This window comes from Narcine bancroftii, chromosome 4 (genome assembly GCF_036971445.1).
Source record: "Narcine bancroftii isolate sNarBan1 chromosome 4, sNarBan1.hap1, whole genome shotgun sequence".
Classification (NCBI taxonomy): domain Eukaryota; kingdom Metazoa; phylum Chordata; class Chondrichthyes; order Torpediniformes; family Narcinidae; genus Narcine; species Narcine bancroftii.
The window spans coordinates 243,439,470-243,465,705 of NC_091472.1; the positions used below are offsets into that span (position 1 = coordinate 243,439,470).

Sequence of the window (26,236 nt, forward strand, 5' to 3'; positions counted from 1 at the left end):
CTCTCAAAGTAGGAATAGAAGGTGTTCAGCTCAATGGGTAATGAAGCATCACAGTGTTCCGCGCTTGCTTTGAAGGCTGTAATGGTCTGTACACCCTGCCATAGATGGCATGTACCTATCTCTATCTAGCTTCCTCTGGAATTCATTAGGTTATTCAAATCATGTATATTTTGGATTATTTACAGGAAAACATCTCTCGGTGAACCATTGTCTTTGTGGAACTGGTATATCCAATTAAATTTCTATGTGCATAGGGGTTATGATATTTAATGGCACGAAGGCAACTCTACACAATGCCTAAGATGTTCTCAACATCTTAACATAGAACATAGTGCTGATTTACAGTGAATATTTGAAACCCTTTGAATTTTCTTCCTATCTTTAAAATATTTTTTCAGGCCTTTCAACTTTAACTGCAATTTTCATTGCTATTTATTAGGGTTTCAGAAATAACTCGAGGCATGTAAATTGGACGCAATTGCAATTGGAATTTTTTATCCTGGTCGTAATTGAGATGAATTTTTCACTTTAGGGTATTTACACCATATGAATTTTTTTTAATCTTGATTTCTTAACTGAATTACAGGGATTGACTCTTTGAAGTTTCAATATGTTTACAGCATCTCTAATGCAATACTTTTCTTTACACTATGGACACTGTGCACTTTTGGGAGAATCCACTAGTCTTGGTTCTTAGAATAAAACATATCTTGGCACCGTAATAATACCTGATGATAATTTAAAGCTATTTAAATTTCTAACTGCATAAATGGAAGAGAATGACAAATATTGCAGCAATATTATTATATTTTTGTCATTTCAAACTTTGTACGATGTGTGTGATATATAAGCTCTATCAAAGTACTTGTTTTTCAAAAATATGCTTTATTCATTTAAGTGTGCAGCAAAAACAATTGAGATATGTTGTTATCTAAGTTCATTATATCAAACAATTCAGTATATATTCCCTTGAAATATGATTGAATGTTAAACATTACCTCTGTTAAATAGTTGAGTGGCTGTTACACAGAGTCTCACCCTTGGTGTCCAGTCATGAAAGGACCCTAGGCTGCGGGCTTTCCTCATGGAGCCATGTATTGGCTCCACCAAGCTTCAGTCCATCCCTCAGCATGTACCCCTGTACTGCAGAATGCACCAGTCAGTAGCAGCATTGGCCTATAGACATCTCATTCAACAGGAAGATCAACATGTTCCAGGCAGATCAATGTGCATCTGTCACTGAGTTGATGATCCTCCAATGGTCATCTATGTTCATATCAGTAGGTTCCCAAGGAACAACCTGACTAGCACAAAGTCTTGTAATTTGCAATCATCTTAAACTGTTAAAGAAGACTAATAATTTGCAATTGTTCCTAATTGTATGCTGCTCATTGTTTAGAGTGACTACTTCCTGACAGCAAAGGTCTTGGCCAACTTATTGCTTTTATTTCTCTGCTGAATATAAAATAACATTCTCTGATGCCTGGTCTGGTCAGTAGGACTAATGTTTTGATTGAGGCGAGTCTGATTCAACAGAGTTGATTACCACATCTGAAATCACAGCCATTATAATCATCCAAACTAACCTCATGAAAACCAAGAATATAATTGATATCCAAGCTTCTGTGTGGAATCTCATGATTATACTCAATAACCAGGAGAACAAATGCTAGCATTCGTTGTCTACCAGCCAATCATAAGATAGTAACAATTAATGGTGCAGAAAGGGTGCTCTTGACCTTAGGCTTCCATACCAACTTAAAATAAACTTCATCCCACTCCTTGGACCTTGGTCCATAGTCATAACAGTTCTAACATTAATTGAGATGTCACTAAAATTATTCAACATAGAACACTACAACACAGCGCAGGCCCTTCAGGCCTCAATGTTGTACTGACCGTATATTCCTTTTTTTTTAAAGTACTAAATCCTCCCTACTCTGAAACATTCTATTTTTCTTTCATTCATGTGCTTGTCTAAGAGTCTCTTAAATGCACCTAATGTTTCAACCTCCACCACCTTCCCCAGCAAAGCATTCCAGGCACCCACAACTCTGTGTGTATGGAAAAAAAACTTACTCTTGGTGTCTCCCTTAAACTTCCCTCCTGCTGTCCACCCTATCTTTGTCTCTTATAATCTTGTAGGCCTCTATCAAGTCTCCTCTCATCCTTCTACATTCCAAAGAGAAAAATCCCAGCTCTGATAACTTTGCCTCATAAGACTGGTTTTCCTGAACCAGGCCACATCCTGGTAAATCTCCTTTGCACCCTCCCCAGAGCTTCCACATCCTTCCTATAATGAGGTGACTAGAACCGAACACAACATTGAGTGTGGTCTCACCAAAGATTTGTAGAGTTGCAACATGACCTGAACTGAATCCCCCTATTAATGAAGCCCAGCATCCCATAGGCCTTCCTAACTATCCTATCAACCTGTGTGGTGACCTTGAGGGATGTATGGATTTGAATCCCAAGGTCCCTCTGTTTATCCACACTCTGAAGTAACCGACCATTAACCCTGAACTCAGCCTTCTGGTTTATCCTTCCAAAATGCATCACCCCACACTTACCCGGATTGAACTCCATCTGCCACTTTTCTGCCCAACTCTGCATCTTGTCTATATCATCTTGTAACTTTTGACACAACACAGGTTTTCATCAGAAAGGCTGTTTTAAAGGTTCATCAGTTGGAAATGGAGGGAATAATTTTGTGTTGTTGGATCCTAGGTTCATCAGTTAATCTTAAATGTAATAGTATTCCACCAGGTGAGTTGGTAAATGCTATCCTCTGATGTCAGAAATTTGTGCATTCTGCGTCTCATCTGCAATGACATATTGAATGAATGGTCATGAATTCTCTTTACCACTCCTGCAATTTCTTGGGTGTGATTGCAGGCGTCAGAATTCCCTGAACTTTCCTGAATATCACAGAACAGTGAACTGTGTGTAAATTTAGGCTCCTTGCTGTAGAGGGGGGTCAGCTGTTGTTCGCTGGATGACTTGGCAAATGAGGAAGGATTGAGTAGATTGGCAACCTTTCCCTTCAAGGCTTAGAATGAAAAGTGTTGCATCCTTTACCCAAAGAATGATGTATGTTTTAATTCTCTATTATAGAGGAATGCAAAACAAAATTTTTGGAAATATGTTTCAGGGTTGGTAGTATCTGTGGAGGGAGGAATTATGCTAATGGCCTGAATTCTCTTGAGAAATGTCCATACACCTACAGTTTTCAAGCATTCAAACTCTTTGGCAGTTTTGACAGGTACTAGACCTACGGGTATCAAAGAATTCCTTGGCGTGCTTGGTCCATATAGAGTGAAGAATTTCTTCACCATATTGGTGGTGGCTTCATTTCGAAAGTTGCAGTTTGAATATTTGCTCCAGGTAGGAGTGGACGTAATGAGTAAAGCAGGTCACTGACCTCTCATGGGAACATTCTGATGAAACTATGACCTCAGCCATTGTGTTTCTGCTCCTGCGGAAGCCTCCTAAGCTGCTGAGTATTTCCAGCAATTTCTTTTTTTTTAAATTTCAGATGTGCATCATCTGTATTTTTTTTGTAAGTTACAAAGGGAGATAGATTAAATCAGCAAGAGAGTTAACTGCAGATGAAGGGGTAGGTGAGATAATTGATGTTTTTTTGAATATTTTATTTATGATTTTCATGGTCTCACAAAACTCAATAAACTATTCAATCTTTCCAACATTCCTGTAGATATACAAAGTCCATACTTATCCCTCCCCATCCCCCATACAATTTAACATACAGTTAATTAATTTATGTTAATACAGACATCAATGGGCCCATCCACCGCAACAAAAACATAAACAAAAAAAGAAAGTAAAAAAAACTTCAGATTGAAAATGACTAAAAAAAACAAAGATTAAAACGTGGAAAAAAAAAAGACTCAAAAATAAAACCCAGAACAACTGAAAAGACAAAAACACGTCATCTGCACCATATCCTGTTTCACTAGTCACACTCCATTTCCTACTGGCAACAGATTGTTACAGTATCTCTATTTATTACTAATCTATTGGAGTGCCGATATATTTCAAGTAACTTTTCCATACTTCTTCCTTGGGTTATATGTGATTTTCTCCAGGGGACTCCAACTCTGTATTTCCATAATCCACCATGTGGTATTTAATTGGGAGTCGGACTTTCACGAAACTGCTATGCACTTTCTGGCTACCGCCAAGGTGACCTTCATTAACAAAATTTGGTATTTGGTCAGTCTGATCTGTATATCTCCAATATCCCCCAGAAGGTATAACTCCAGATCCTGTGGAAAATCCACTTTTGTAATTTTTTTTTAGAATGTCCCCAGGTCTTCCTAGAAGGGTCTCACCTTTGTACAAAGCCAGATGGAGTGGGCAAAAGTTCCCACCTCCACACCACAGCTAAAGCACATCTCTGATATTTCCAGCTTTGTTTTGTATAATTTTTGTGGTGTGAGGTACAGCTGGTGCAAGAAATTGTATGGCCAAACCTGTGATGGTTCCAGTCACGCCAGATAATTGATGCTATTGACAAGAAATGCAAAACAAAATACTTACTTAACAACAAGAGATTAGGTAATTCTGGAGAAGACAAGAAGCTGCAAGACCATTCTATAAATTAACAGAAGCAAGTATGACTAAGCCAATGTATTGTTGTGGTTTATCTCAAGGGATGAAGCAGAAAGAATACTTCAGTTGTACAGAGGTTTACTCCAACTGCACCTAAGGCACTGGGCTCTATCATCCACAGGCAGATCTAGGTCTTCAGCAGAGATAAATTAGTCACAATGTATGCAGGGCAGGTTAACCAGAATGTTAATAAGGTTTAATAAGGGCTAATTAGATAACATTGAGGGTAGGTTGTGTAATATTTATTTATGATTCACAGGTTATCTGATGGATTCTGTTTTACAATTTAAAAAAAATCCATGGGATAAATTTTCCTTTCATAAGTATTATAGGATAAGCAGCTATGATCTGAAGATTAGATTTTAAAGAATAAAATAATGAAACATGATAGTTGAAATCTGGAACATCACTCTCCTTACAATGGTGAATTGAATTTTAATTGAATTGTTTACAGTATTGTCATGGTACCAAAAATACAGTGGAAAGCTTCATTTTGTGGGCTCTCCAGGCAAACCAACCAATACTTAAGTGGGTAGTCCATTAACAAAAATAGCTGCAGGTTCTGATCCCTTCTCCTTGTGATGAAATAGGATCATCATTGCAAATATTGTTAGTCTCTGTACAATATACTTAATATAATTGCTGGGCTTCGATGTAAAGCAGTGCCAGTTAGAAAGCTAATATTTTTTAAAGCCACTTAATCATAATCTCATTTTAAAAATAGGTAGATGAAGCAGCAAGGAGGTTTAGAACCAAAGCCAGAATTTACATTTAAAAAGATGGTTAACCTTTATAAGTGAGTACTTGCTGGGACAGATTAAGCCACCCAGTTGTTAGACAATTGAAAACATCTCAATTTGCCTTTCTTGTAATAGAAGTAATACATATATAATGTCTATCTGACCTTACAAGTCAATGTAAGATGGAATGGAACTGATTTACAAAATCAATATTATTGAGAAATAGAAACTGTAAATATGGGACATTTGAAGGTATACCTGCCGCTGAGTTTTTGACTAACAAGCCTTTTAAAGTAGAGTGCATAGTCAAGGTATACATACAGTAATGCAATAGATAAAGAAGCGACCTAATGTGTGATGAGATGCAAGTTGGCAGATGGAATTTAATAAGGACAAGTGGTTGGTTTTGCACTTTAGGTGACCTAACCAAGGTAGGACATGCATGGTAAATGGTAGGGCACTGATGAGTGTAGTAGAACAAAGGTCTGGGAACACAGATACACAAGTCCCTGAAAGTGGTGTCATAAAAAGAACTTTTGGCATGTTGGCCTTCATACAGTAAGTCAAAGCATTGACCTAACTACAGGAAAGATGTCAACTGAGGCTAGGTGAGATAGGAACTAGAGGACACAGGTTCAGGGTGATGTTTGAGGGGAACATTAGGAGAAATGTTCACACAGAGAATGGTGATGGTGTGGAACGAACTATGAATGTGGGTTCATTTTTGACATTTAACAAACATTTGGATAATTACATGCATGGGGGGGCGCTATGAGACAGGTGTAGGTCAGTAGGACTGGGCAGAATAGTTTGACTCGGAGTATAGGGGTCAAAGGATCAGTTTCTGTGCTGTTGTGTCCTGTGACTCTATGGTGTGCCAGATACTACATGTGCTCTACTTTTTGGGATGGGGACTAATTGCATCTTTATGAATCTGACCATAAATTATGAAAAATTACAGCAGTCTCAATGTTGCACTCCCTTCAAACAATCATCTTTACTTTTTCATCCAATTAAATTCATGCTGTAAGATGAGGCAGCCCTATTAGACAAGACACTTGCCTTTCATCTTTCTTGCTAAATCTAAATAGCATGAAATTTTCGGGGGAAAAAATATTCATCTGGGAGTGCAGTCAATCAGTGTTTAAAATATTGATAAGCAATGTATTATTTGCAACACAAGCAAAATGAACTGATTCATTGATTGATTTTCATTCTGCCCAGAAATTTCACAACTTGACCACATGTAGACTTTTTGATGCATTTTCTATGCAGAAAGTTGTTAGAAAACACAAATGTGTTGGAGAAACTCAGCAAGTCATGCAGCATCCTTAGGAAGTAAAGGATGACCAACGTTTTGGACCTGGGACCTTCATCAAGTAACCAAAATGCCCTTTACAGCAGGATGACCTGCTGAGTTTCTCCAGCAGGTTTGTGCTATGGACTCAATCCCAGCATCTGCAGACTTTCTTGTTTAACTTGTTGTTACAAAAAGTATTTTTTATCCATTTATCTATATCTGACCAGGACATGGTGATGTACAGAACTATTCTTTAACATGTTCACTTGACAAGTTAAAATGATTTGTTACATTTGTTTAAATATGGAACACTTCAGTTTTACACCTGGGGATTCATGTTATTTCTCCCTCTTCCTGTCATAGGGATGGTTATGTGAGCTGCTCCGCTGGAAAGAAAACCCGACTCCAGAGAACAGAACCTTGTGGGAAAACCTGTGCACTATCCTTCGCTTCCTGAGCCTCCCTCAAGCTGAGAGGGATATTGTCTATGAGGAGGAATCAAGGCACCATCACAATGAACGCTTGCAACATGTTGTCCAGCTGTCCCCAGAACCGATCCAGGTGGGATAATTCATTTTTGCTGATTTAACTCTGAAGGTAACTTTCTTTGTCAACCACTAGGTTAAAGGCTGTAACTGATTGAAAAATTTGTGATGGTAAACTTTATTTAACAAATACATTTCTCTCCTGGAGATGTAATTGATGGATTACGTGCAATGGATTATGTGCAAGGAAAGCAATAGAAAGAGAAATTCTGGAAAACTCTCCAATTAGTCATATATGTGGAGAGAGAAACTGGATTGGCATTTCAAATCAATGATCTGGAAAATTGTGGGATAAATCCTATAAAGTTTGGGGATACAGGGCAAGGGAGTAAGAAGAAAGAGGATGAAAGGAATGGCTCATCCCATAGGGGGAAAGAGATGAAATGACAGAGCAGGACACGCTGAATATCAAAAGCTGGCTCTGGATGTTCGTTGGCAGAAATGGTTGAGCACTTTTAAGTCCAGATGGTGTTCAATCAAAAGATGGAAGATCAACGAGAATGGAGGCAGAGAAAGAAAATTGCAAGTTGATCAGAAACATGTCAGATATAATAGAAGAGTTCCCAAACCAGCTCCTTCAATCATGTGTTCACCAGCATGACTGAGTTCTTGGGGAGCATGCTGATGAAGAATCACAAGGAGTGCTTTAGAAATCTTCTGATAGGGAATGTGAGTTGTGCAGTGACTGGCCTTTCAGTTCTGCAGCTTGAGTCATGCCATATGTTTGGCTGCATAGATGGTCTGCAAAATAGTTTGGAAGATTCAATCCAGGATCTGTGTTCAAAGGCTGAAAATAGCATTATTGTATGCTTGAAATGGAAAGGATTTTGCCCAAGGCTAATTAGGTTGTTAACAAAGCGAGGATAGCCTCCCATGGTTGTACCAAAGAAATGCAGGTACAAGTTGTCTGGATTGGAGGTGTGGTCATAGATCAGATCGCTGGGGTTGTATTACCTTGAGTGAAGTAGGCCAAAGGGTGACCAGATAGAGGGATATAAAATTATAAGAGGCATAAAGTCAGAGTTTTTTTTTAACCATGGTCGGTGTATCAGAAGCAAGGGGGAATAGTTTTAAGGTAATAAGAAAGATTTTTAAAGGAGATTTGAGGGAAAAGGATATTACAATATAGTGGTCAATGTCCGGGACTCATTGCCAGATGAGGTGGTTAAGTGAGATCCAATTACTACTTTTAAGGGACATTTAGACAGATACACAAAGAAGAAACCTGGAAGGACATGGACTTAATGAAGGCAAATGGAATGAGTGTGGATAGGCAAGGAGGTCAATGTATTCATGGCATTTCTGTGCTGTACACTCTCCGACTCTAATCTAAAACAGTGGTTCTCAACAATCCACTGACCACCTACCTATCATGAACCAAACCCATACCTACCAGTTGTGGAGTGGGGAGAGGACTGAAAACACCTTTCTGGACCCACAATAGGAATTTTATCTTGCTTTAGTAGAAAATTTTTTTTGATAATTTTTTTCTTTTGTTTATTATGTAAGTAAGTATTTGTTTTTCCTGTGTCACTCTTTGGCTTGGATAACAAACCATAGGTTATAGATGATCCAGCAGGCCACAAATTGAGAAATTCTGCTCTGAAGCATGGGATAGAAATTTCCCTGGGATAATGTTCTAAAAGGCCTTTTTGGCATCTGCTGCAAGTTGCATGGTCTGCATGGTGTTCAGTTTCATTGCAAGTAATTGTATTAAAGAAAGGGCAGGACATAAACATTCGAAACAAGATCACCCATTTTGCATCACAGACACTTTATTGACTACCTTGATTTTCACAGTCGAATCAGCAACCTGTTTTCCAGTCATATTTAAGTCATAATGAAGCAAGCTTTCATCAACTCTGGAAGTCACCATCATTCATCCAGAAATGGACACGAGTTCACTATGGAGAAATAAAACCACAAGTACAAAATACTATTTTTTGCATTGCTACTTGGAAGGCAAAGTCAGATACTGGAAGAACACTGTGGGCAGCATTTTAAAAAGTGCACTCTATTCCCACCCAAAATATCCAAACACCATCCACTAAATTATTATAGATTTTACACCACAACTGATTTCCTGATTGTGAAGCAGAAAATCGGTAGAATAGAAATGGGGAACCAGGAACAAAGCTCATTAAATGCAATTTCATTATTTTCCGATTAATACCTAACAGGATCTGCACTCCTATAATGAGATTACTTAAGCAATAATAAGAGGTCACAGCTGCAATCCAGGAATAACAAGCTAATGGGCAAGGAGAATGTGATGTAAAGGCAAACACTGATGCAGTAATGTACATTCGGGAGAATTGACCAGTGGAAGCCTGGATTATTTATTGGAGCATAGCTCTGGTGAAGCCATTTATTATACACATTTAAGCTCTGGTGCATATTGAATGATTAAAAACAAACCGAAATGCTGGAGGAACTCAGCAAGTCTTTTCAACTCCTCGAGACAAAGAAGATATATTGCTGACATTTTGGGCCTAAGCCCTTCTTTAAAGAAACATTTTTTTTTCCCTTGAAGGAAGGCTCAGGCCCGAAAGACTGGCTGAGTTCCTTCAGCATTTCAGTTTGTTATTACTACAATCAAAGTGTCTGCAGACTTTTGTGTTTCATGCATATTGCATGAGGCCTAGATTTTCTGCAATGTGAAGGTGAAGGAGATGAATGTGACTTTGATAATGTCACATAACTGCAGAAGTTAGGACGGAATATTTTTTTTTAAAAAAGCAGAATCACACTCAGAATTAATTTTCGTGGGAAAGTCATGAAATTCGGTGTTTTACAGCAAGCATCATGGTGCAAACATTCATATAAACCACCTTAATATGTTTTTTAAAAAAGTGATGAAATGTAAAGTAGTTTCTTTAATTCATTGATCATTCAGGAATCTGATGGCATCAGAGAAGAAGCTGTCCTTGTGCCGCTGAGTGCTTGTCTTTAGGCTCCTGTGCCTTTTTCCCCAATGATAGCAGAGTGAAGAGGGCATACCCTGGGTGGTGGGGATCTTTGAGAATAGAGGCTGTTTTTTTAAGACACTGCCTCATGTAGATGTCCTCAATGGAGTGAAGTTTATTGCCTATGATGTCGCAGGCCAAGTTAATAACTCTCTGGAGTTTATTCTTGTCCTGAGTGTTGGCGCCTCTATACCATGCAATGATGCAACCAGCCAGAACGCTCTCCACAGTACACTTGTAGAAGTTTATAAGAATCTTTGGTGACATACCGAATCTCCTCAAACGCCTCACAAAGTATATCGTCCAGTGAGCCTTCTTAGTGATTGCATCGACATGGAAGCTCCAGGACAGATCCTCAGAGATGTTGACACCCAGGAATATGAAATTCTTGACCCTCTCCACTACTGAGCCCTCAATAAGGACTGTGTTGTGTTCCCCGACTTCCTCCTGAAGTCCACAATCATCTTCCTGGCTTTGCTGATGTTGAGTGCAAGGTTGTTGTCATTACACCACTCAACAGACCGATCTGTCTCCCTCCTATTTGCTTTCTTATTGCTGTTTGTAATTCTGTCAACAACTGTGGTGTCATCAGCAAATTTATAGATCATTGGAATTGTTCCTGGCCACACAGTCATAGGTGTATAATGAGTAGAGCAGTAGACTAAGCACGCATCCTTGGAGTGCACCTATGATAATAATCAGTGAGGAGGAGGAGATGCTTTTTCCAATTTGTGCTGACTGTGGTCTTCCAAGAGAAAGTCAAGGATCTAATTGTAGAGGGGGGGTGCAGAGGCCTAGAGTTTGTAGCTTCTTGACCAGCACTAAGGGAATAATGGCATTGAAGGCCAAGCTGTAGTCAACGAAGAGCAGCCATATGTATGAATTGCTGTTTTTGAGGTGATCCAGGCTGAGTGGAGTGCCAGTGATATTGCATCTGCTGTAGAACAATGTGATGATAGGCAAATTGCACTGGCTTCAGACCGATGGATGAGTTCTTGACCATGTTTCAGTCCACCAATTCAGAGTCCTGCAGATGCTCCTGCACCTTCCTCAACTTTACTTTCACTCTCTTCACTACTGGTGCTGTGGTCTTCAGTCTCCGGTTTTATGCGGGGAGTAGAAGTACAGCCAGATAATCAGACTTGTCAAATTGCGGTCGTGGTATGGCGCAGTAGGCATTCTTCATGGTGCTGCAGTGGTGGTTGACTGTGTTGGTTGCCCTGGTCTCGCATGTGATGTATTGGTGGTAGTTTGTCAGAGACTTTTTCAGATTGGTGATTGATCACAATGATCAAAAAGGCATCAATATGTGATGTCTCATGGCTGTTAATCACAGTGCCCTGTCCCTCCAATGCCAGCCTGATGTTAGTCTGGGGCAGGACGTGCACTGCACTGTGACCAGATTGATGGTGGTGACCTCCCTCAGCAGGTAGAATGGGTGACACTTGATTGCCAAATGTTGCAGGTCAGGGGAGCAAGACTGGGACATGACCGTCACGCTTGTGCAGCACAATGAACTGATGATGACCCAAACGCCGCCTCCCCTGGTTTTTCCAGATGCCACTGTCTGGTTAGTACAGTGGAGGGTTAGCCCATGGTCTGTAGCACCATGTCTGGAATGTCCACGTTTAGCCATGTTTAGCACTCCCTGACGTCTGGCTTGGAGCTCATCAAATTTGTTCTCAAACGACTGTAGATTGTCCAGGAGGATGGTAGAGAACAGAAGCCTCAGGTCCAGGTGTCTCACCTTGACGGGTGGTCGGGGCTTCTTTTCCTGGCCTGTGGGCCTGCTGTTGATAGTTGCTGTGGTGTCCCTTTGAATCCTCTATAGTTTAACTGTGCTGAGCTTCTGCTGTCTGCGACCCCTGAGAAGTTTAAATGATGTGTTCGCTGGCTGTTTGAAATTCCAGTGGTATTTAACTTGCCTGAGTGCCAGCTATTTTAAGGTCTGACGGAGACTGCCAATTTTTCCAATTCTTTCTTTTTAAAATATTTTTATTAATTTGATAGAGAGAATATTACATTGTTTAGATATTAATTAAATACCTTCATATAATACAATACAGAATGAGTCTGTATAAATTATACATTATCTTGTATAATTCTCGAACAAAGTGAAAAATCTTTGAAAATTTCACCTCCTATTCTAATACTGAGATATACATTTTGATTATGTAAATATACCAATCTCTTCTAGTTGTAGAAAAAAAACAAAAATAACAAAAGAAGAAAAAACCCATACATATCCAACCCCTCCCACTAAATGCGGTCACCAGTAAATAAATTGTTAAGAGTCGAATATCGGCTCTCGGATATCGGATAGAAAACCATCAGAGCGTCCCTGCTGAAGTAATCAAATGATGATAATTGTCAATGAATGGGTCCCATATCTTGTCAAATTCAACTTTGATCTCTTTAACATTAAATCTAATTTTTTCCAAACTTGCACGAGACATAACATTCAGTAGCCATTGGATATGAGTTGGTGCTAACCTGACTTTCCACCTCATCAAAGTTACTTGTCTGGCCATCAGTTAAGTAAAAGCTACTATTCTTTTTTGAGTTGAATTTAAGGAAATCCTCTCTTCTAGAGAATAACCAAACAAAGTAATAAAAGGACGCGGTTCTAATTTAGTCCTAAGAATCTGTGATATAGTTTTAAAGAGTTGTTCCCAATATTCTTGTAGATCTAGACATTCCCTAAACATGAATCAGAGTTCTCAGAAATTTTACATTTGTCACATAGTGGAGGAAAATGAGATAATCTATCTTTGGACATATGTATTCTATGTGCAACGTTAAATTGTATTAAACAATGTTGTGCACAGAATGAAATATTATTAATAAAATCAAGCATGGTATCCCAAATTTCATCTGAAGTTGATGTATTCGAATCTCGTTCCCATTCATTCTTGATTCCCGTCCCTGAACGTGTTCTTAGGTCCATCAAATTGCAATAAATAATTGCTATCAATCCACCATGGGAAAACTTTAAATCAAAAAATAAATCAAGAACATTGGTATTTGGAATTTGAGGAAGGTTAGAGAATTGATTCTTCCAATTCTGAGGTCTGCTAGTGATTTTAAGATACCCTTATTTACAGGTAAGTTTGATTTTATAGTTCTGGTTCTGGGGTTGAATTTTAATAGCTCTGAATTGGAATATTTGATAATGAATGAATAAATAGTTGACAAATTGGAAAGGAAGAATTAGAATATGAGATAAAGCTTGCCAGAAATATAAAACAGAGTTCCTATGAAAACATTATAAAGAAAATAGTTAACAGTTGATATAGCAGCTATTGAAGATGGTTTGGGGGAGATAATAACAGAAAACAAGATCAAAGTTTCAAGATTTCATCTATTGTCATGCACACTAAATGCACAAAAATCTTTTCTGCTTGTCTCCCCTGTAAAGAGGCAGCACTAGTCTCGAGCTATATGGAGACCAGAAAGGACAGCAAAAGAGAGTTCCTTTGTAGACATTCTCTGCTGCCACTGTCTCCCATGCTCCTTGAAATTCCAAAGCCACATGCCTCCCTTCTCCACTCATCCCTTCCCAGCAATTGCCTCCTTGGCACCTTCCCTGTGACTACAGGAAATGCCACACTTGTGCCCACACTTCCTCTATCACCACCCTTCAGGCCCTAAATAGTCCTTCTAAGTGAAGCAACACTTCACTTGTGAATCTGTAGGGGTCATCTGCTGCACCCGGTGCTCCCGTTGTGGCCTTGCTTACATCAGAGGGACTGGACACAGGCCAGAAGATCCCTGAGCACCTTCACTCTGCACCAATGACCAGGATCTCCTAGTGGCCAACCATTTCAATTCTGCACCCCACTCTCACATCGATATGTCTGTCCAAAGCCTCATGCATAGCCAAAATAAGGTCACTCATAGGACCAACACCTAATATTCAGTTCCGTCTGGGCACTCTTCTTCAGAATAACATTAAAATGGACTGCTCCGGTATCTACTAGACCACTCCCTGTTCTCCTTCTTTTCCTTATCCCTCTCCCATCCTCCAGCTCTCCACCCCCTTTCCTCTCCATTCACAGAGCTATCCCCCTCCTCCTGTTTGCTAGTCTGCCTTTTCTCTCATCCATCTATTCCTGCTTGCCTGTGGGACTGTGCTCCTCCCCCTGGCCCTCCCCCACCACTATTCAGGCACCTGCCTACATTTTGCGGATATGTTGATAAAGGGCTCAGACCTGAAACATTAGTTATATATTTTATCCTTGTTATATAAACTACACTGCTTGACCTGTGGAATTTCTCCAACATTATGCTTTTACCAATTACATTGATAACTTCAATTAATGCACTCTATGTAGAGTGGCTACAAAGATAGCAGGCAAGTAAGATTTGATGAAAACACAAGGAGGGTGCAAAGGGATAAGGATAAGTGGGATGAATGAGTAAAGATCTAGCAAGTGGTGTAAACTGAAGGAAATATGAAATAACTCATTTTGATAGGAGAAATAAAATGGATGTTAATGTTGAGAGCCTGCATAGATCTGAGATGCAGAGGGATTTGGGTGTTCTTGTGTGCAGGTATGGCGAGTGATTAAGGAAGCTATCAGAATGTAATGATTCATTGCTGGAGGAATTGAATATAAAGGAAGGGAAGATGTGCCTCTGTTGTACAGGGGTTCACAGACCACATCTGGATCATGTGAACAGGATAAGTATCTTTATTTAAGAAAGGATTTTAATACATTGGAAGCAGTTCAAATTATGCTTACTGACTGATATGCAGATGGGTTGACTTATGAGGGAAGGTTAGATAGGCTGAGTTCATACTGGCTGGAGATTAGAAGAGTAAGAGGGAATTCGACTGAATAATTTATGATTCTGTATGGTCTGATAGGGTGCATGTGGAAGCCTCTTTAGGGAGAATTGTCATTCATTTAAGACACAGATGAGATGAAACTTTTTCTCTCAGGTAGTTAGGTGTTTGTAATTCAAGCACAAGCCATTACATTTTTAAAAAATTGTATATTTAAATGTTATTTTTAAATTTAGACATTCAGCACAGTCACGGGTCCTTTTGGCCCACAAGCCCGTGCCACCCAAATGACCTACAAATGCCAGAACATTTACCTTTCTTACCCAACGGCCATCAGCTCCCTCTTCCAACCAGTGCAATAACCATCACCATCCTGAACAATTGACTGTGAATCATCATTTTCTCGACCCACCCAAGCAATACCATTCACTTGAGCACTAATAATGAATGTCTTGACCCATTTGAGCACTGCCACCTTCCCTCTGCTCCAGAATAATATTCACTGTCCCAAACACTGACTTTCACCACCTCACTATTCTGAACATTAACCGTCCCTGTTGTGACCCACCTGAGCACCAACAATTGAATCTGAATCAGATTTATTGTCATGAACTTGTCACAAAAATTGTTGTTTTGGAGCAGCAGTTTTGCGCATTACATGTACAAAATAGCAATAAATTACAGTTCTATGAATACATCATTTAGAAATAATCAGTGCAAAAAGATTTTTTAAAAGTGAGGCAGTGTCTGTAGGTTCATTGTCTGTTCAGAAATCTGATGGTGGAGGGGAAGAAGTTGGTTTTTGTAACATTGGGTGAGTGTCTTCAGGCTCCTGGACCTCTTTCCTGATGGTAGCAGTGAGAAAACAGCAAAGCCTGGGTGGTGAGGATCCTTGATGATAGAGGTTGCTTTTTTGAGACACCATCTGTTAAAGGTGTTCTTAACAGAGTGAACTCTAATGCCCATTGGCACTTCCAGACCAAACAGTGATGTATCCAGTCAGAATGCTTTGCACAGTATGCCTGTAGAAATTTGTAAGAGTCTTTGGTGTCATACCAAATCTCCTAATGAAATAAAGCTTTATGATTGCATCAACACGATGGCCCCAGGATAGATCTTCAGAGATGTTGAGACCCAGGAATTTGAAGTTCTTTACCCTCTCCACTGCTGACCCCTTGATGAGGACTGGTTCATGTTCTCCTGATTTCCCTTCCTGAAGTCCAAAATCAAGTCCTTAGTTTTGCTAACGAGGTTGTTATTGTTTTCAACTTGATGCTTGATTAGGAAAGGAATAGAAGAATTATGGATCTAATATGAGCAAATGGGATTATTGTAGATAGGGTGTCACATTTAGCATTGATGAGATGGACTGAAGTGCCATTTTCTGTGATGAGCAACTCTTTGACTCTGTGACTGAGCACCAACCATCAATGTACTATTGCATTCACTATATTCTTCTCACATGCACATCAGCTCATGCAGTCCCTATAACCCAGGCTCCCAACCTTATTGATTTGATCCATTTGAGAAAGCAATATTATGATCCTTTCTCACATGAGTATGGTCCGTTAACTTCCCTGGTAATGTGAGCACTGACTATCTCTATGCCAAATCACCAAATGCCAACCATCACCACGCTTCTCATATGAACAGTAACCATCACCATCCCTATTTAACCATTTACCAACCATCTCCCTGACTCACGCAAGTATCAATAATTAGTATCCAATGATCCAAACACAATCAAACATAAAACGCTTGACCCATCCGAACACCAACCAATGCCACTCTGACCCACCTGAGAAAATACCAACATTGTTCTTTCCCATCCATTTCCCACAGTTCCTAGACCGTGGTCCTTTCCCACCGAGCTCTCATACTGGCTGCACCAAGCCTCAGTGCATCCTTCAGAATGTACTCCAGTCGACAGCATTCCCTCACTGACATCTCACTGGGAGATGTTCTGACTAAAATAGGCCAAAGTGAGTTGGTAGAACTCCAATTTGAACTCATTTAAAACCATTTTAAAGTGGTCTGTCAACTTGAACAACTTTTTTACTTTGTGGCACAAAGGTAGAATTACCCTCAATGTCTTTGTCCTTTAATTCTTATACTGCAAAAGTTGAAAGTAAATAGAGTGCATTGCAGATGAGTGATTGTGATATGCTTGGCATTCTGTGACTTAGCCCATGTTTTGGCTCTGAATGGTTCTCCTGGAGTGGAATGGCAACTCCCACTGTTTGTGTGCTCCTTATAACACTGCACTCTGAGAACACACTCCCCTGTGGGAGTGCATCAATGAATGGCAAATAAATCCTTGGCCTCTTCTACTGCCAGGGTGAGGTCGAATGTCATCTGGAAGAAATAACCAGGAAAAGACTTGACCTGAAATCCCCAACAATTCCTTTCCCCCCAGAGATGCTGCTTAACTCATTGAGTTTCTGCAACAGATGGTTTGTTGCTCCAGATTCGAGCATCTATGGTCTTTCCTGTCTTCAGCATCTCATATTCTGCCTGGGTAGTTCGCAACCCAGTGGTGTGAACATGGAATTTTCAGGTCACTCCTCTTTCTCTTCTCCTGTTTCATCTCTGCTCCTCCCATTTTTGCTCCCTTTCCCACATTCCCAACCCTCCAGCCTGCCTATGATCCATTTTGTCTGCCTTCCACTCCTGTTTCTTTCCTTTGTCTTCCTGTATATTTTACCCCCTTCCCCAATTTGGTTCCATCTGCCCTTCACCTCTCCCTTAATAATTTCCATTATCAGCCTTTGCGATTCCCTTCTCATTCTCCAGCAACTGTCCATGCCTTTGCCCTTCCTCCCCCACATGTCTCCATCTTCCTCTTTTCCTAGCCTGCTTCCACCCATCACTCACCTGCCTCCACCTCTCAATTCCACCCCTCCCACATCCTGGTTCCCCTGTCACCTACTGGGCCCTGACTCAGCCTGTTTCCATCTCCTCTCTATATCAGCTATCTTTCGCTCTCAGTCTTGATGTAGTATCTCAAACTGAAGCATCACCAATTCCTTTGCCACTAAAGATGCTGCCTGACTTGTTAAGTTCCTTCTGCAGTTTTATTTAAATGTCAATGTCAGAATTCATTCAGCCACAGTTCACCTTCCCTTTAAGAGCTTCTGGCTGACTTTAAATAATACAAATTATCTTCAGCTGCAGACTGCGGACAATAAAGTCTCTCAACCAAAATGTTGCCTGACCTATTGAGTCCCTCCAGCAACTTATAACTTCAGTTAGTGCCAGCCATTCCCAATGCTGGCCTTGGTTGTGGAGGGTATGGTTTGGGCAGCCTTTGTGCAGAAATTTGAGCTTCTCCTCCATCAGGTCAAAAAGACGAGGTTTCATCACACATGGCTACTGCTTTGCCACATGTTGGAAACTGTACAATTTAGTCAGGGAGCTGGCTACTGGCTGGTACCATCAATAGGTGCAGGGCACAGGGCACAAAAGCACATCAATGATATTTCGAAGAGAAAAAATTGAAGACAAAATCAGATCATGTGTACCAAAAATTGTGGTGATGTTTATATGAATTCAGGAAATACTAAGCTAAACAGTGGCTTTTGTTGGGGTTAAAGGCAGGAGGAAATGAGAAAAGGCATGAATCCACAGCTCAGTAACGAGCAACCCATTACACACCCGCCTCTGGAATGGAGCAGCTGCAATACACTACAGGCTTCCTCAACTTTTGGGAATGGGATAATGGGACCATAAAGTTACTTGTGCCCTTGAAGTGAACCTGTGGGATAGTTAGCTTCCAAGATACAGTAGATGTCCATTGCACTTTGATGTCCTTGGGTAACTACCATGGCTCATGTTGAAGCAAGGAAAACATTATGCAGCGTTTGAGTTCACTATTGGATTTTAAATGATGTTAATGCCTGACCTTTGAAAATGATGCAGAGCAAAGAGGACAGAATAGAACTGAGTGCCCACACATTAAACTGGGATCTAGGTTTATGAAAGGAGCAGACTTCCACCTGATAGTATTAGCAAATCATTTCACAATGTAAATACTCTGTCTATGGCAGCACCTCAGTGAAAACAAACATTTTTAATAACTGACAGCCCCATCATTCATATGGACCACAGGCCTATATTCTAGGTCTTACAAGAGAAGATGTGTCCAATTAGAGAAAATACTTTTTTACTCATTTGTGATCATAACAAATGTGGTAACTATGGGAAAGAAAGTTGTAGCTATCGTTACAAGCAATTCTTTTTTAAAGTTTTATGGTAATTATTTTTTCTGACAGCAAGCTCCCTCTTTTTCATTTGTTTACAGAGCTGGAAACAGCTCTAGCTCCACTGCTCACTCTTCAATGTATGGATTGGCTGGGACAGGAGAGAAAAATCATTATCTTTTGCTTTTAAAATATTAATAAATGGAACGGTGTATGGTTTATTGATATATTGCTGTAGTCACTACAGATTCAAACATTTGTAATCAAATGCAAAGTTCTTAAAGGAGAGTTGCTTTTACTAAGTGCTACTTGAGTGCTAAGGAATTTCTTTCCTTGTTAAGAGCTTAGCCAAATGTTATTTGGATAATCTTTAAACTAGTGCTTTGAAATTTTGGTCCTCCAGAACATAGTTTAGATAAATAATACTTCAAAGAGAAAAGTGGATTCTGCAAAATAGGACCAATAATCATAGTATATTCAGATTTTTTTATGCTTTTGTTGAATGCTTGAGTCCTTTAATTTGCAATGAAATATTATGTTATGTGAAAGCCACATTAAAAAAAACACATGTTAAAACCCACTGAGATCAAACTACAGCAGGCAACTGGTTGAAGTCATGAATCTATCAACAATGTTAAGCTTACAAGTGTCTTTGCAAGGCAGAAGAGTTTTAGGATCACAGTTGGCCTAATTGGCAGCTCTGCAAATGTATGACCTGTAGGCAGCACTTACAGTTGCTCGAGAGCTCATAAAAGGAAGCAAAGCTTCAAAGTGTTAATAGGGGGTCACCTCTGTGTCAGAAATAACCTTCTCAGTGTGAGACTCATCCTTAAAACTATTTAATTAACAATGGCAATTTATTATTATAGCTGGATTTGTAACTACTTTCCTGCAAAAAGCCAGCCTCTCACAGCACAGACTCATAGATTCAGACAGCATAGAAACCGGGCTTTCACTCATCACCCTACTCCATCCTCCCTCAATTGCATACCAACCAGCAAGCACCCTTTTACACTAATCTCATTCTCCCCACATTCCCATCAACCCTGTTATATTGGGGCTAATTTACAGTGACCAAATTGCACATCTTTGAGATGTGGGAGGAAATCAGAACATCTGAAGGAAACCCAAACAGGCACACACAGAAGGTGCAAATTCCAGACAGACAACACTCAAGGTTGGGATTGTGCTTGAGCACTGGAGATGTAAACTGATCAGCTCTATTAGCTAAGTTGACTGACAGCTGCCAGTTCTGTGTGATTGCAGAGTTCTGTACAATTCTGTTCATGGCTCACCAGTAAGCTGATATTACCTGTAACCAAGGAATAGTATCTAATTTTATGGAAGATTTTCAAAGGATATTTTATTGCATATTCAGCAGTTAGTCATGCTTATATCCATCTGGCATTTTTAAATAAAACTCACCAAATTAAAACTCAATTCCCCGCTCTTTTTTTCCATTTTCTCAAGGATGGGATTTGACATTGCAGGCAAGTGCAGCATTTATTGATCAGTCTTTGAGAAAGTGTTGTTGATTTGAACCATTGATAAAGGTACTTTAACAGCTGAACTTGTTCCGGGATTTAGACCCAGTGACAATAAAGGAATGACAATACATTTCCAAGTGACATAAGGCCATTTCATGTCGGGCCCACCTGGAGGCTGGCTACAAGAGTGGATCGAAAATTAAAACTTACCTTTCAGACAGCAGCACTAAAAGGCTGCTCCAATGTCCATTCATATCCAGAGGTGCCTCGTAGCGCCCTCCGGATCTGACTGAGGTGAGGCGACTGGTGCCATAGCACCACCCGTCATAAATATGTAGCAGAGCAATGGCCATCTTCCCTACCCACGATCCCCACGCAGCTGAAACTGTTCTATGGTTCCCAGAATAATTTCAGCTGCATGGGGGATTATGGGTAGGGAAGACGGCCATTACTCTGCCATGTTTTGAGCCATAAAGAGCGGCCCTGAAGGCCAAAATGGCCTGGTGTGGCTGTCCTAGCCCACACCAGCCAGCCCCCGACTGCCCCGAGGGCTCCCACTGTCCTGCCGCCCCTGACTTGGAGGGAGAGGGGTGAGTGGGGAGATGGGTCAGTGGGGAGATGATTCGCGGGCTGACAGCATCATCAACCCACCCTTAAACAGCCGCTTAGCATGGCTGTACATTTAGATTGATCGGTGGAGGGCTGCGCTGTAGAGATTATCCCTCTCGGAGAAGGGTTGGAATATGTGTCTTGGAGACTGCCTCCACACATTCAGAGAGGTAGGTGATTATGCATTTTGGTGGCGTTTCTCAGCCTTTACATTACAACTTTTGGGCTATCTGAAATGGCCCATAGAGGGAACCTTCAACCTTCAAGTGATAGTGCTGCCTTTGTGGGAGAGATTGTAAGTTTGGAAGGCATTGTTAGACCAGCATTGGTGAGTAATTACAGTGCACCTTGTGGCAAAGTAGTAGAGCTGCTGCCTTACAGCTCAAAGACCTGGCTTGAACCTTAAGGTCTAGTGCTGTCCGTGTGGAGTTATTTCAGTCTCCCTACGATGACACAGGTTCTCTGATTTCCTCCCACATACCAAAAGGATGCAAGTTCAAAGATTAGTCGGCCACTATAAATTGCCCACTTTGGAGGTGACTGATAGAAGATCAAAAAATAAAATTGGAGATGGTAGAACTCTAAAACAAAACCAGAAATTGCCAGAAATACTCAGCAGATCATGCCACATCCATGGGAAACAGTCAACATTTCAGGTCGAAGATCCATGGTCAGAACTGAAAAGGAGACCAAGGAAAGGAACCTTGTAAAGCTGTGGGGGTGGGGGGTGGTTTGGTAGGGTCAAACTGGGTGACCGCTGGGGATAAGGTTTAACAATGTTATATGGTCAATGAGTTGAATAGGAGTCAATTGAGGGTGAGAATGCAGAGAATTGGTTGACAGTCTCAGGCTTTTATCTTGGAGTTATGCAGGATGAGAGGTGATTTGGTAGAGGTAGATAAGATTGTGATGGACTTTGATAGGGTATCCTATCAGATGTCTCCATCTCCCACCCTCCCTATAGCACCTTTTTCCCAAGGTGACAATAACAATTGATTTAAGGTGAGGGGAGAAAAGTGCAGGAGAGATATCTGAGGTAGTTTTTTTTTAATTCAGCGAGTGGTGGGTGCCTAGAAAGCATTGCCAGGGGTGGTGGAAGAGGCTGGTACAATAGTGACATTCAAAAGACTCTCAACTGGACACATGGGTGTTAGAAAAATAGGTTAGAGAAAAATTAGATTGCTATGGAGTAAGTTTCTATAGGTTGACACAACATCGAGGTCTGAAGGACATACTGTGTGGTTTTGTTCTAAAAGAATGTGGGAGTTGTAAAATGCATAGCAGGATGATGAGCCCAGCAGGTCCAGCCAGACATGTCCTGCACTCCCAGACAGAAAAACATGCAAGGAAAGAAAGAAAGTAAGTAAAGCTGTGTTAATATTACAGATGAGATGACCGAAGCAGGCAAAAAAAAAATCAAGTGATCAGAAGTTATAGAATTCATTGTTGTAGAATAAGGAGGAAGTCGATGAGAATGTGAAAGAGAATAGTTACAGGGGAAATTAGCGTGGAATGGAATTGTTCTGTGACTGCATTGATTCGATGGGATGAAATGGCATTTATGGTAATATGGTGCATACTGCAGCAATAGGATAGGGTACCAATCAATTGGTCTACTTTGTTCTGTATGGTTTTGTGTTTCTTCAGTGTTGTTTGAGGTGCAGACTTTGAGGTTTTGGAGAATATTCTATCATTTTGCTCATATTACAATGATTCCTCAAACCTATTAATATTTCCATGGCTAACAACTTTCTTATTTTAATATACAATATGCTACATTGGAAAAAAATACTTAACATTATAGCTTATTTAAACAGGCAGTGTTTCACTCATCTGGGCTCAGAATGTGAGATCTTCCTCAGACCAAATCCAAAAAACTAGGATTTCTAGTCACTGAAAAAACTTGGCTTATTTAGTTCTCCTATGTGCTGTGATTTAATCCGATCCGATTTGACAGCATTTTAATTAAAGTGGCCTTTGCTGTTCAATTAAATTTAAACTTTTGGAGCCATTTTACAATCTGTTCAGCAACTGTTCTAATGGAGCTGAAGCATTATTTCCTGACCAGTTTATCTATTTTTCACTTTGTAAATTGTTTATTAGATTAAACTGAGATATTGCTTTGTAGAATTTATGAGGAAATGCCAAATTCTTGAAATTGCTCCCCATTACACATTTTCTTTAACCCTCTGACTGCCAGACTTCCAGAGGAGTATCTCTGCATCTCAGGAGCTGAAAAATCATGTAAGGCTGCACTGTTAAGTTCACAAATAAAAGTTGAGGTGAAATGGGAGAAGTTGATTAATTGGATCAGAATTAGCAATTGACAAGGCATGTACACAGAGATTTATTCATTGGAGCAAAGAATGTTGAGGGGGATCTGATAGAGGTATTTAAAATTATGAGGGGACTAGATAGAGTAGAAGTGAATAGCCTCTTCCCCTTGAAGATAGGTGAGATTGGAACAAGGTGTCATAAGTTAATGGTTAGGGGTCAAAACTTTAGAAATAACGTAAGAGGAAGCTTCTTCACTCATAGAGTGGTGGCTGAGTGGAATGACCTTCCGGAAGAGGTGGTTCCAGTAGGGTCAATTTTGTCACTTAAGAGGAGGTTGGATGAGTACATGGATGTGAGGGGGTTGTAGTGTTTTGGGCAGGGAGCAGGTAGGTGGTACTAGTGGAGTTCACTTAAATTGGTGCGGACTAGAAGGGCCAATATGGCCTGTTTCCATACTGTAATTGTATATACTTATGGTTATGGTTAAAACATCAAGATTCTGTTGATAATGTGGCTAAGTGAAAAAACACACAAATGCTGGAGAAACTCAGCAGGTCAAACAGTGCCTTTATATAGCAAGGTAAAGATACATCACCAACATCTTGGTCTTGAGCCCTTCAAGGTGTGGGGGAACATGAGAGATATCTGAACAAAAGGAGAGAGGGGGGATTGGTGAGAGTGGGAGATGATAGGTGGAGTGGGGGGGGGGGTAAAGGAAGGACCACAGGAAAGGGAAGAGGGAGGAGTCTAGGCTAAGTGGAGAGAGAAAGGAAGTAGGAGCTGGAATAACTAGTTAAGGTGGAGGGGATGGGGTTGAAGGCAAGCCAATTAGTGGAATGCAGTGAACTCAATGTTCATGCCCTGGGGTTGGAGAGTGCCCAGACGAAAAATGAGGTGTGGTCAGGGTGGGGTAGTGTGAAAGGCCATGGACAGACACGGGAGCTTGAGAGTGTACACATGTGTGTACACACACATACAAATGCAAAGTAATGTGTAAGGATAAATCATCCAAAGTATATGAAATTCTAAATATTTCACAAATTTTGGCTTATAAATAGATCATAAATGGGGGAGAAAAGGTGGGATCAAGCTGAAGAATATTCTGTGATAACTCAAAGATATAGTTATTAATGAAAACTCCCAAGGTTAATATAGGCCTTTTTTTTTCAGTCTGAGTGCTCTATGACTGTGATTAACTGATTAGGTATCAGACAGAATTGTTTTTCCCGTGTTAATATTTGCTTTTTGTTATTTTTAATCATAGTGATCTTGGCCAAATAAATTTGGAATTTTAAGTTATATGACAGAACATCTTCTGGCACTTTGATATGCTTATCCATTTGAAACACAATGAACCTAATGTTGTCATTATGCCAAAGAAGTCAATATTCTTTATATAACACAACCTTATTAGTAATTGCTAGTTTCTATCTATAGATTACAGCTTTGAAATCAGATTTATTTGAAAAGTCTCAAAAGTCTGACCATTGCATCCTTGCTGTATGCACCCAGATCACCATGCCAAGAGTAAACAAAGAACATCTTCAGATGCTGGGGTCTAGAGCAGTACACAAAAGCGTTAGAGGGACTCAGGTCATGTAGCCTTCAAAGGTGATAAAAGACAGTTGATGTATCAGGCTCGAGCTCTTCTTCAAGAGTTTTGAAAATCGGGCAGACACCTGAATAAAATGCTGGAGTGGGACATGGGGGAGAAGGAATGGGGAGGAGCACAGGCTAAATGGTAATAGGGAGATGCGGGTGGGAGAGTAGAAGGGATAGAAGCTGAGAAGTGATGGGGAGAGGGTAGGGAGCGAAGAAAGATAGCTCTCTGATAGGAGAAGGAAGGGAAGGGGGTGTGGAGCTGGAGGAAGGGAGACAGAGGGATGAGGGAAAGAGAGAGACTGTAGGAGGGGATTGATAGGAAAAGACATGGTAGATTCATTGATACTTTACTACATTCTAAGATGGTGTTCTAACTGCTGAGACGGTGTTGTTTCTCCAATTTACAAGTGGCCTCAACTAATCGTACATGAGATCATGAACAAACATGTTAATGTGGCAATAGTGTATGGAATTAAAATGTTAAGCCACTGGGCAGTTCTTGCTGTTGCAGCGGACAAAGTGAAGGTGCACAATGAAACAATCTCGCAGTCTGCATCCAGTATTCCTGATGTAGAGGGGGGGCCACACTGGGGGCACCATATGCAGTAAATAACTTCTACCAATTCATAGGAGAAGTGTTGCATGACTTATTAGGACTGCTGGGGCCACAAATAGTGGTGAGATACGAGTGCAGGTGTCACTTTTTTTTTGAGGTCACAGTAGTTGGTACTGGGGGGGGTGCAATTGGTGAGAAAGGATGATGCGTTTGGCATTTTACTGGTGGAGGGGATGATGCACTGGAAGGGGATTTGGGGTGGAAGGGTCATTGGGATTCCTATAAAAAATGGAAAATAAACAGTTTAGCTGCAGCATGTGTAATTGATTATATATTTCTGAGCATTATATTTTGTTCTATATGGCTATTTGAACTTTTAAAACTGCTTGTTTCTTCTGAACCCTTGATTTCACTCTGTTTTCAGCAAGAATAGCTGTCTGCAATAGAAATATTTCCAGGCTTCTTATCCATGGTTTCCACAGCCCTATTTGCTTGTCTAAGTCCTGTCATTATGCAGACTGGTGGTTTAGACTA

The 26,236-nt window shown here is 40.3% G+C and overlaps 1 protein-coding gene across 4 annotated transcripts in view; it reads left to right on the forward strand.

Annotated features, from left to right (window-relative positions):
* The window catches only part of satb2 (SATB homeobox 2), a 240,128-nt gene that overhangs the window by 176,579 nt on the left and 37,313 nt on the right, over positions 1–26,236 (forward strand). For all 4 annotated transcript variants that reach the window (XM_069934541.1, XM_069934540.1, XM_069934539.1 and 1 more), the window contains exon 11: positions 7,036–7,233. In XM_069934541.1, the coding sequence (XP_069790642.1) occupies positions 7,036–7,233 (198 nt within the window). The remainder of the gene's footprint in view (positions 1–7,035; positions 7,234–26,236) is intronic.